The 12,892-nt window shown below is 35.9% G+C and overlaps 1 protein-coding gene across 4 annotated transcripts in view; it reads left to right on the forward strand.

Moving 5' to 3' along the window:
- Positions 1-12,892, forward strand: part of LOC140149185 (ERC protein 2-like) — a 134,782-nt gene that overhangs the window by 88,644 nt on the left and 33,246 nt on the right. For all 4 annotated transcript variants that reach the window (XM_072171391.1, XM_072171390.1, XM_072171392.1 and 1 more), the window contains one exon: positions 7-167. In XM_072171391.1, the coding sequence (XP_072027492.1) occupies positions 7-167 (161 nt within the window). The remainder of the gene's footprint in view (positions 1-6; positions 168-12,892) is intronic.

Consider the following 12,892-nt stretch of genomic DNA (forward strand, 5'->3'; position numbering starts at 1 on the left):
ATGAAGATTGATGCTCAACGGAGGGATTTAGATGATCTTAAGAAACAACATAGCATTGCTAGCAATAAAATTGCATCACTTCAAGCCCAGCTTAAAGACAAAGAATCCAGGCTACAAGCCCTTCAAACAGAGAGGAGAAAATACTTGGAGGAATCCATGGAAATGAGGTAAGAACTGTCAGCCTGGAGACTGTGTGTTTGGTCCAGAGGGGGATGGACATGATTCCTTTGGTTAAATTATAATCATGGGAACCAAAAGCATATAACAATGCGTTTTACTATTTGTGACCTGCTTTCACAAAATGAGCAGAAAGTTGACAAAATAACATTCTGGGATATTCTAGATTTAAAATCCTTATTTTATAGACAAATCCAATTTCACTCATTCCTACACCTCAATGGCAGCCATAGCTGCAGTGTATATCCCACCAAAAATATGAAATGATGCATCCTTGACAGGATTTTAAATTGCATTTCCTCAACCGTGTTATGCGTAGACAATAGAATGATGAAGGTTTACAACACAATACAACAAACATTGATTTTTAAGCGGCTTTAATCCACCCAATTGGGCAGTCACAACACCAGTTTCCCAGTCATGGCCGACTAAATTCTGATCATCACTTGGCTCATGGGATTCGTCTATACCCTTGAAAATCATGCCAAAAAGGTGTAGGATGGCTCCTTGCTTTGGTTTTCAAAATTCAATATTTCCTCCAGAATTCCTTTTTGATTTCTTTTGAATTTTGTAATGTTTAATGGGCTGTAATTTTTATGATACCCTGGCGACTTCATGCTTGTTTTGTGGGAGCAGGTCACATATAGGAATCTTTGCAGAGAATATATCAAATATACCAAATGAAGAGCTTTGTTTCAATACCCCTTATATCCACTTCAGAAATTTTGAGAAAACATTAATAAATCATCAAAAAAATCATTGATATAAGGGGGTCTGCAACAAAAGCAGTTTTGGGCGGGATGCCTGGGTAGGATGAGCATCCCGCCAAAAACTTGCTTTTGTTACAAATCCCTTATATCAGTGATTTTTCTTGATGTTTTTTCAAAATTCTCAAGTGGATGTAAGGGGTTTTGAAACAAAGCTCTTCAAATATTGATTTCATCTATCTTTTCAGCACATCATCATAAGATGCATACTCCATGGATAGGTTCAGGTCTTACACATGGGGGGGGGGGGTGGGTTAATGATTGGTGGGGACATTTGATTGGGTTAAGGTTAAACATGGGAATAAAGTTTAAATTTATTTAGTATCCTCTATAGATTAATTAGAATTTCTCCTCTCTCTGTAGGGCATTTACTGTTAGTCTGGTATACATACTCAGAGAGGCATAGATGTACATGAACAGTGAACACCTTCAGTTTATTAAAGAGTAGACCCAATCCATCCCATTGCTCTTTGGATTCATGAACTACCTGCACAAAATGCTTTATTTGTGGAATAAGTAGGTAATGGGAATATGCATCCTACACAAGAACAAATAAGCACAATGGGGAATGATTGCTCGCGGCAAGAGGAAACTGAATATAGATAATAAGAAAGAATGAACAGTTTACCAACCTAAAGTGTTACAATTTAATAAGACAACAAATAAACAAATCCCGACTGGCACACAACCCAACTTGAAAAAAAAGCAAGGAATGTGCCGGCATGGGATTCGAACCCACAATCTCTAGATGGACGCTCTATCCATTAGGCTATCAGCTCCCACTGGTAAACAGTGGTTAAAACTGGGTCTAATGTAAGCAGTCGAGGTATTCAATACACACAAACAAATATTACGCAAGTACACAAGTACAGGGGATCATTACTGATGCTTTTAAAACCGCCTCCCCACCATAATACAAGTAAAGTAGGTAATGGGGATATGCATTCCTGTGGAATAAGTGTTCAAAATCTGATATCCTCCTAAATTAGGAGTGTTTTAAGGCGATATAATACCCTGATTTTCATCAGTACCCATCTTCTTTTTTTTTTTGCAAATTTATGAAGTACATAAATATGTTCATCATCCCATGTCCTGAACTTATAAAATATCTCTACATACAAAGTGGTTTTAAACCATTTTAGAAAATCATTTTAGCCCTATATATTGTTTTGTTTACTGTATCCTGGTAACTGAGATGTGTGTTTCATAACAAACCATAATTTATTCTATTGAACATGTCCAAGTAGAATACATGAATAGAATACATTAAATCCTTTGTTATACTATCTATAGAAATGTACTCACTGATTATAACACTGAATAAATTAAATAGGCCTAATCTCTTCCACATAGACAATTTAATACTACACCATGTATGTATCTTCTATAATGTGTTGTTAGGAAAAGAGATTTTAAAAAAACTATGAGGTCATCAAAGGTCAGGTTATTGGTCAATTGGTTCAGGTCAAATTCAGGCATCAATTTTGAATACATGTGATAGTCTGTGATATCATACATGTCATAATGAGGCATCAATTTTGATATTTTGTCTGTTACTGGATATATAATGGAAATGTGTGAGGTGGATATACTAAAATACCTTGGGATGTAAATGGTGAGTACAATTTAGATTGCCTAGTTGAGATGGATTGGGCAAATAAATATAAAATAGTTACCAAAATCACAAAAATGAAGCTTACGGAAAACTACCTAATATGGTGGTATAGGTGACAAAAATACAATCTTTTTCAACATTGCTGTAGTGTGGTTGTGGTAACCTGTTACCTATGGCTTAATTAAGTTTCAGTGACATAGTGTCGCAAGTTCAAAATACAAAATATAGCTCGACATTGAAAATAGAAGCATTTTAACCGGTTCGTTTTTTGATAGTTGTGGAGCACCAAGTTCATGAAGTCATAAAAGAAACCAGGGACCACTTATTCCCATTTTACATATCAACATTATTTCCCTGATGTGTTAGCAACACATATCCAAAATTTTAACGAAATCTGTTGATAGTAAGCTTTCCAAAATGAAGTGAATTTAAAACATCAGTGATGTACCACTTTTGGCTTATACCATTAGAAGCATGTACGCGTCATTGATACTGATGCCACCAATTGAACGAGAAGATTTGCCCCTTCATTTTGCATACCACTTTGTCCCAATTTCTTTTTCTCATTTCTTCACATAATGCAAAAAAATGCAAAAAAAAAAATGCAAAGGGTGTAGTACCCCCTTAATATGATAAAATTACTATAAAAATACTTATAACAAAATAATAAGTAATTCACATAATTTTGTTAACCAGTTTGACCAAATTAAGCCCTATGACAAGTTTTGTAAAAATATTTACATGTTCACTCATTCAAGGGAAGTAGTTCAACCATTTTCAATGTAGTTGAATATTGCTCCAAACTTGATAAATAGCTCACAGGTCAAGAGCCAGCCCTCCCCCTACTAAAATATCCACATTTTTGTAAATATATTTAATGTAATATCGTACTTCACAGTCAAAACCATACATGCAAAGCATTAAAAGAGGCTACCTATATTAATGCTCAATCAAACATTTCACTACAATTCTGGCATATGGCATGCTGTAAGCATTATACTTTCCTGAGATTTCAGATATTATACTGCCCTCTGTTGCCCACTATTTGTTTCATGAAATTTGACTCACTTTTTCAACAAGCACTTGAAAAATGATATCTAGAGACAGGGTTGCCAAACCCGCGATTTCGGCGCCCAATTGGGCGATTTTCAACTTCCGTCCCGCGACAAAGAAAGTGCTCCTTGATTTAGCGACATTTGGGCGACTTTGAAAATCTCACCCGCGAAATCTATTAAATGTTGGGCGATTTGTGACAAAGCCGACTTCAAAATTTAATTTTTGATCATGATTGCCAATTATTTCAATGGTCTTTCAACAAAAGCACAAAACAACTAATTCAATAAGCAAAAGTTACAGTTACTCTGTGGTCAGTGTGCTTCCCATGACAATGAGACGCACAGGGAGGGGACTGGTTAATCGCATCACATGTTGTTGCTAAAGACCACTTGAGCTGGAGGATTATCCTTAGAATATTCCTATCTAAATACTCACAAGTGGTTTAAGACGACTTTCGACATAAGTAGCTTCTTAGTGTCAGCGGGGTGCCAAGTTCAGTCTACTTCAAGTCAACATAAGTTTTTGGGTTTTTTTCGTTGGCGGTTCTTTTGAAATAAAAATGTGTAAACACCTAGGCCTACCGAACATTTTCTTTTAAAACGGCATGATGATAAAAAAAAACCGGCCGTTTTGAATTCGATTAAAAATAGTACATGCACATGTTGTTATCACTCAGCTGAAGGCAAATATTTGTAGGCCTATGTTTGTTTTCCTGGCATTTTTTAAAATAATTTTTGTTCGTTTGTTTGTAATTTGTTTCAGCATTTCCCAAAAATTAAAAAGATAGTGCAGAACCCGTCAAAGTCAACATTTTATTTTCCTTGCAGTTAATTTTTTTCTTACATTTTTGAAAATGTTTGTTAGTTTTTCATTATTTCAATTTGCAGTTTAAACATTTTTTTTTCAATATTGTTAGTTTATAATTTATTTCAATTTTTCCCCAAAAATTCACAAATAAATTTTCCTTACAGTAGGCCTAGGCCTGTAACAAAAAATAAGTTATTGTTAGTTTTTTCAGCATTCAAAAAATAGAAAGAAAGGGGTGTAGAACCCCCCTGAGCCGTCTTTTAATTTTTCTTTTTTTCTTTTTTTTTTTTTTTAACTTTTTTCATTTTTTGTTAGTTTTTTAATAATTTAGGCCTATTTCAGCTTTTCCCAAAAATTCCAAAATAAAGGGGGGTAATAGAACCCCCTCAAATCGACTTTAAATTTTTCTTCAACTTTTTTTTAATTTTATTTTTTTTCCAGTTTTTTAGTTTTTGTTGTTTTTTTAGAATTTATTTCAGCATTTTCCAAAAATTTCAAAATAAAATGGGGGTGTAGAACCCCCCTAAATCGACTTTAAAAATTTGGGCGATTTTTTTGGCTATTTGGGCGACATTTCAGGGCTAATACCCGCGACTTGGGCTAAAACGTTTTGGCAACCCTGTCTAGAGATCTTGAGATGTAGTGGAGCCCTATTACATTTCCCAGTGGAAACATATTTATACAGTGTGGGCCAAAAACAACTTTACCCAATTTCAAAGGGTGCTTGCTCGAATTGTGGAAGAGCTATTCATGATATTGTTACATATTCTAAATGTATATCTTTCTAAAAGTATTTGATGAAGAAATGAAAGCAAAAGAAGCTAAATTAACAAAATGGTGCTAATTTTACGTCCGAGGGTCAAAAATGACTTTGTCCACACGTAATTCAATGGGATGTATCCGATTGCTAAGAGTAAGGCATACATATGCGTTAGGCATACATGTACTTGGTAATACGTTTGGCTGTCTTTGAAAAGTGATGATTGTTTTACATGCATGAAAGAAATACAATCGATTTTAATCCCCATTTACTTGTTATATACTCAAACTTCACTCCTAACATTGACCAATAATTAGCATAAAAATTATACAATTACAAAGGTTTCATCTAGCGTAATTCTTGAATTTTAAATAGGCCTTCGTGCATTTTGTGACTGCGTGGCTTATTTCTAATAGGTTTGCAAGGTGTCAAGATAAGGCAGTTCACAACACAATAGAGGACTTTTATGGCAGAAGTATATACTTAAGAACAGAAAGCTTTTTGGAAGAGCAGCGTCAATTTCGGATTCGTTTCCCGAACGTAAGAGTCCCTTGAAACCTAACACAACTCTAATACTGAACAACTTTCACAACCTCGAAGTGTGATGAATAGATGCAAAGCACGGAGCGGACGTGCAAGAAGTGACCGTTCAGCTGCAAATATTGCACCGGTTCAAAGGGAACTTGCAGCTAACCCCAGAGTCTGTTGTCGGCGCGCGCAACAATTTGTCGAAAATACCATGAGCATAATAAGTGCAGTGCAATAACTTCCAACTTTCTTGTAGATAACATTTCGTAATGACAAAAAAATGAGGTCTGTGGTTACAATTGCTTTGCGCATATTTGAAGAGCATTGTTTTTATATCTTTGCAGCATGAAAGCTGCAAATCATGACGAAATATCGTAGTTTGACATTTAAATTGTTTATGTTTGATTTATTTGATTGTGTTATATAAAATTGCTGAACAAATTTGTGCGTACACCGAGTCTTTCTCATTCTCTATCGACCTCGCTATTGCAAGTGATGCGACGGGACATCTAGTAGGCCTTCGCGTGGACAAAGTTAATTTTGACACTTTGATTTAAAACTAGCGTCAGGTTTTTATTTTAATACATTTTGCAATAGTTTTTTCACCAAATACTTTTAAGAAGATGTTTTTTACGAATATGTAAAAAACAATTTGAAGCAGACTTTTCAATTTTGAGATATAAACCTTTGAAATTGGGTAAAGTTGTTTTTGGCCCACACTGTATAACAGAAAATCCAACTTAATTAAGCAAAGAAAATACCAGAAGATATGACAAAATGGCACAAAATTCAACATAGATAGATTCCAGTTATATTGTTTTATTTACAATTTCTGGCGTATACAGTTCAACAGTTTTTGTGCATGTTTTTTTAAACTAAATTTAAGAGGTTTGTAATATGATAAAATTATTGACTCAATTTCTCAATTCATCAGTTTATAGCAGTATCATATTTGCCCTGTTGGATTCATAGCCTTTTTTATAGGTTTTTTTAATATCTGATGTAATAATGTAGTGAAAGAAATGAAAACTCTTCATGACATCATTAGTTTTGCTTGACTTGATAATAGAATTGTTTGTACATCTCATTTGTGGATTGAGATTTCCAATCACTGTCATTTATTTGTTTTTTAATATTTTTATTTATAACATTTGGCACAAGGCCAGGCAGATCCAATATTGATTACACAATAAATTGAAGGATTGCCCTTACATTAAAATCAAAACATTACTAGAAAATACATATAATCAATACACAATAAAATAAAACAAAAATTAATTATGTGAAATGGTTATTAGAGGAGGTGGGACTGGATGGCCAATTTGAAGAACTGGAGGGAAGAAGCATTGACAATAGCCTCGGGGAGATAATTCCAGATGGAGGAGGCAAACGGATAAAATGATCTCTAGGACAATGAAAGCCGTGGAAAGGAACTTGAACAGCGCGGAATTGAGGTTTCGAGACCGGGTCTGGGATGAGGCTGGAAAGGGTTGGGAGAAGAACAAAGATTGGCAAAGATTTTAAATAAGTGATGCAGAGAAGCAACATCACGACGCTTACTAAGAAGAGGCAGGTCGGAATCCAAGAGAAGGTCCTCATGGGAGAGGTTCCATGACTGAAGAATGACACGACAGGCGAATCTTTGGGCAGACTCAAGACGGTTGGTAAGGGTTATGTTAAGAGGATGCCAAGTAGTACAACCATACTCCAGAATGGGGCGAACCAAGGCCAAGTACAAAGAACGATGGATGCTGAAGGGGGCTGATTGGAAAGATCTATGAATGAAGCCGATGATTTTGCGAGCTTTTCTGCATATGTGATCAATGTGAAGATTCCAGGAAAGCTTGTCAGACAGCCAGACACCAAGAAATTTCGCAGACGACACACGTTCAATAGGCAGGCTGTTAAGAGTAAGAGTGAGATCCGGAAAAGGGTCCTTCTTAGTGGAAATGACCATGACTTTAGTTTTGGAGGAATTGACAGAAAGGTGATTAAGGGAGAACCAAGAATGGATGGAATCAATGTCGGATTGGAAATCAACCAAGTCATCAGGAGCAGAAATAGGCTTGAAGAGAGTAGTATCATCCGCATAAAGAACAAGAGAACTGTTTAAAGAAAAGGAAGAAAGACACAAGCCATTAACATAGACAAGAAACAACAGAGGCCCCAGGACAGAGCCCTGGGGAACTCCAGAAAGCACAGGGACAGACTGTGAGTCCACACCACAGATAGCAACCAACTGGGACCTGTTGGACAGGTAAGACCTGAACCAAGAGTGGAGAGGATCGGAAATACCAACAGCTCTGAGTTTATGGAGCAGAGGGCTGTGGGGGACGTGGTCAAAGGCTTTGGATAATAGATGATGTACAAATATAAAATATTCTTACATAATTGTCACAAGATACATTACCGTAACCATGCAGGTATAAGCCCACCTTCGGCTTTAAGCTCACCCCATTCTTCAAAACATTCTGGGAACAAGGGTGCACTCAGGTATAAGCCCAGTTGTAATGTTATCAAATCAGTGCTCTTCTCTAACATTTAAGAACAAATATAAACGAATATCAGTTGATACATAGCATTCCATACTTAAATAAACATTGCCATAGATGATACAAATTACTGGTACATCGGGCATATACAAATGGAGATGATTGGTCTTTTAAATTCAAGTACTTGCCCATCCCAGGTTATGATTCCACCCCCATTTTGAAGTGAAATCTGCCATTTAGGGGATTCCAGTTATATTGTTTTATTTACAATTTCTGGCGTATACAGTTCAACAGTTTTTGTGCATGTTTTTTAAACTAAATTTAAGAGGTTTGTAATATGATAAAATTATTGACTCAATTTCTCAATTCATCAGTTTATAGCAGTATCATATTTGCCCTGTTGGATTCATAGCCTTTTTTATAGGTTTTTTTAATATCTGATGTAATAATGTAGTGAAAGAAATGAAAACTCTTCATGACATCATTAGTTTTGCTTGACTTGATAATAGAATTGTTTGTACATCTCATTTGTGGATTGAGATTTCCAATCACTGTCATTTATTTGTTTTTTAATATTTTTATTTATAACATTTGGCACAAGGCCAGGCAGATCCAATATTGATTACACAATAAATTGAAGGATTGCCCTTACATTAAAATCAAAACATTACTAGAAAATACATATAATCAATACACAATAAAATAAAACAAAAATTAATTATGTGAAATGGTTATTAGAGGAGGTGGGACTGGATGGCCAATTTGAAGAACTGGAGGGAAGAAGCATTGACAATAGCCTCGGGGAGATAATTCCAGATGGAGGAGGCAAACGGATAAAATGATCTCTAGGACAATGAAAGCCATGGAAAGGAACTTGAACAAGCGGGAATTGAGGTTTAAGAGACCGGGTCTGGGATGAGGCTGGAAAGGGTTGGGAGAAGAACAAAGATTGGCAAAGATTTTAAATAAGTGATGCAGAGAAGCAACATCACGACGCTGACTAAGAAGAGGCAGGTCGGAATCCAAGAGAAGGTCCTCATGGGAGAGGTTCCAAGACTGAAGAATGACACGACAGGCGAATCTTTGGGCAGACTCAAGACGGTTGGTAAGGGTTATGTTAAGAGGATGCCAAGTAGTACAACCATACTCCAGAATGGGGCGAACCAAGGCCAAGTACAAAGAACGATGGATGCTGAAGGGGGCTGATTGGAAAGATCTATGAATGAAGCCGATGATTTTGCGAGCTTTTCTGCATATGTGATCAATGTGAAGATTCCAGGAAAGCTTGTCAGACAGCCAGACACCAAGAAATTTCGCAGACGACACACGTTCAATAGGCAGGCTGTTAAGAGTAAGAGTGAGATCCGGAAAAGGGTCCTTCTTAGTGGAAATGACCATGACTTTAGTTTTGGAGGAATTGACAGAAAGGTGATTAAGGGAGAACCAAGAATGGATGGAATCAATGTCGGATTGGAAATCAACCAAGTCATCAGGAGCAGAAATAGGCTTGAAGAGAGTAGTATCATCCGCATAAAGAACAAGAGAACTGTTTAAAGAAAAGGAAGAAAGACACAAGTCATTAACATAGACAAGAAACAACAGAGGCCCCAGGACAGAGCCCTGGGGAACTCCAGAAAGCACAGGGACAGATTGTGAGTCCACACCACAGATAGCAACCAACTGGGACCTGTTGGACAGGTAAGACCTGAACCAAGAGTGGAGAGGACCGGAAATACCAACAGCTCTGAGTTTATGGAGCAGAGGGCTGTGGGGGACGTGGTCAAAGGCTTTGGATAATAGATGATGTACAAATATAAAATATTCTTACATAATTGTCACAAGATACATTACCGTAACCATGCAGGTATAAGCCCACCTTCGACTTTAAGCTCACCCCATTCTTCAAAACATTCTGGGAACAAGGGTGCACTCAGGTATAAGCCCAGTTGTAATGTTATCAAATCAGTGCTCTTCTCTAACATTTAAGAACAAATATAAACGAATATCAGTTGATACATAGCATTCCATACTTAAATAAACATTGCCATAGATGATACAAATTACTGGTACATCGGGCATATACGAGGGGCAGTCAGTATGTTTTAAGAGTTGACTCGTGACGTCATATGTGGATTGTTTTCATGGCATTTCTCAATGATTACATAAACACTGTACCTTTGTCTTTCAAACAACACATGTAAAAATTATATCATACACATGATTACGTAACAGCATTAGCATAAAATCAATATACTAGGGACACTGCCAAATCACGCAAAAAGGCGGGCCTTTTAAATTACAGAAAAAACACGTGTTTACAATGTCCGAAAACAGCAAAAGTACAGTGTGTATATGGCTAGTTTTGGGCAGGAATACACACTAGGTCCTCCGTTTGCATTTGGTAAAATATGAGACTTGCCATTAAACTTTGGTGGAAATGGGACGTCTGGAAACTTCAACAACTTTAGGGCTTGAATGGAAGCAAAATTATTCTTCAAAAATTGCGAAAATGAAAAAGCAGTTATTACAAATGACATTAATTATCTCCAAAATGAAACAGACTAAAATATAATGACTGGTCACGTGTGAGAGCTGGTACTCAGTGCGATGATAATTGGTGCAAATGAAACAACAATCTGCGCATGCGCAGGTGGGATGACCGATACAACATGGTGGAAATGCACGAAAATTGCTCAATTCCATGTAAATAGGGCCTAAAATATTACAAAATGCTATGAAAATTGTAATTTAAATATTCATATGAATTTTTATGGATGATCTCAACCTGAAATGAACAGAAAAGTTTTAAAATAAATTTCTCATTCAAACGATGGCCTCTCTCTTTGTACCACTACTTTTTGTATAAATGTAACAATAGTACAATAAGAGTTATATTTTAATCACAGTTCAAATATTTTCTAGGGAGACTCCGTTTAAATGTTTGGAGATTAGTCAACAGAACTGGCAAAAAATTTAAATTTCCACGTTTGCTATTTTTGGCAATATCAAGATTTTTAAAGAAAGAAAAGCCTTGTTTTTGTCAAAAATAAGACATATTTGACCACGCATTTTAAATAAACTAAAACCTTTACAGCCCAACAAACATGGGTTAATGAACTGGTAGTTTGTGTTCTATTACTGTTCCAAAAAACAGCATTCTCCATTCTTTAATTCCCGAGAAAATATAGAAAATACAATAATATTCATTTCAGCCTCTTATTTCCGTTAACAAAAACGCCTCAATTTCACCAGGTGACTCTAGACCATTGATTTTATGCTAATGCTGTTACGTAATCATGTGTGTGATAGAATTTTTACATGTGTTGTTTGAAAGACAAAGGTACAGTGTTTATGTAATCATTGAGAAATGCCATGAAAACGATCCACAAATGACGTCACGAGTCAACTCTTAAAACATACTGACTGCCCCTCGTACAAATGGAGATGATTGGTCTTTTAAATTCAAGTACTTGCCCATCCCAGGTTATGATTCCACCCCCATTTTGAAGTGAAATCTGCCATTTAGGGGGATGGGCTTATACCCGAGTGGTTACGGTACTTATATAAATCCTGCAAATGACAACTTTGATGTGCCCCTCTTTACACTTTATTTGACGCTTATTATTACTGCTTAATGCTTAATCAATGCCTATTAGGTATATTTGACAATATAAGTGTCAAGTATTGGTCACTTGTCTTCAAGGAGGATGCCCTAATTGACAGCCTACACCATGCCTGTCTGATTTGTTAATGTTAAACAGTTCCTAAGATTTTGATCAAATTTAATGCATTTGAATTGATGACAACAATATTGTATTGTATTGTTTTGTATTGTATTGTGCAAACATGTTGGTTTGTTTTTGTTGAATACAAAACAATTGTGGTTGCATTGAAATCTATGACCAAAAACTGTTCAAATGTAATGAATTCTACAGCACACGACTGAAACATTTCCAGAATACTTATGCAAACTTTTGAGAACAATGAAAATGACTTGACAAATCCTAGATAGCTCTAGATATACAATGCCTATTTGAGCTCCACCCACCTTCCATTTCCCCAGCCATCACCTTGTAAGTTATCATGGTGTTTGCCTGAGCAGATTTTACAGCTTAGTTTAAGCATATTAGCTGAATTTGGTAATGTTTTAGTGTTAATAAAATATTGATTACAAAAGCTGTTTGTCACAGAAATTAACAAAGCAGCCATTAAACAATGAAATGCAACATTATTAAGTAAATTTTATAGACAAACATGGAAGTTGACCCATGTTTGGGCACCCTGTACAGTGTGGGCTTGTCCCCTCCCCAACTAAAATCTTATATAGCAGTGTATCATTTTGATGCATAAATCTATCTGGTTGGATGAATGATACTAGGAAAGTATTGAAAATGTAATGATGGAAGGTAACAGAGAATTTGAGGTGGCCTATTATTTGTAACTTGCAAACACATGGTCACACAATAAATCAACATGTTTCTTGTTTGTTCATCTGTGGAATATATAACAGGTTGTTGACTCCAATGATGTTAGGTTTTGTTCAAAAACTGAAAATATTTGTAACAAAAACTTTAATTTCATTATATTGATCAAGACAATGAATAAGATATTTTCATGGGTTTACTATTTACCATATTTGAGTTGTTTAAAGTGTTGCTGAAATAGGAAAAGTTTGTAAACACTCTCAGCA

Source organism: Amphiura filiformis, chromosome 3 (genome assembly GCF_039555335.1).
Source record: "Amphiura filiformis chromosome 3, Afil_fr2py, whole genome shotgun sequence".
NCBI lineage: Eukaryota > Metazoa > Echinodermata > Ophiuroidea > Amphilepidida > Amphiuridae > Amphiura > Amphiura filiformis.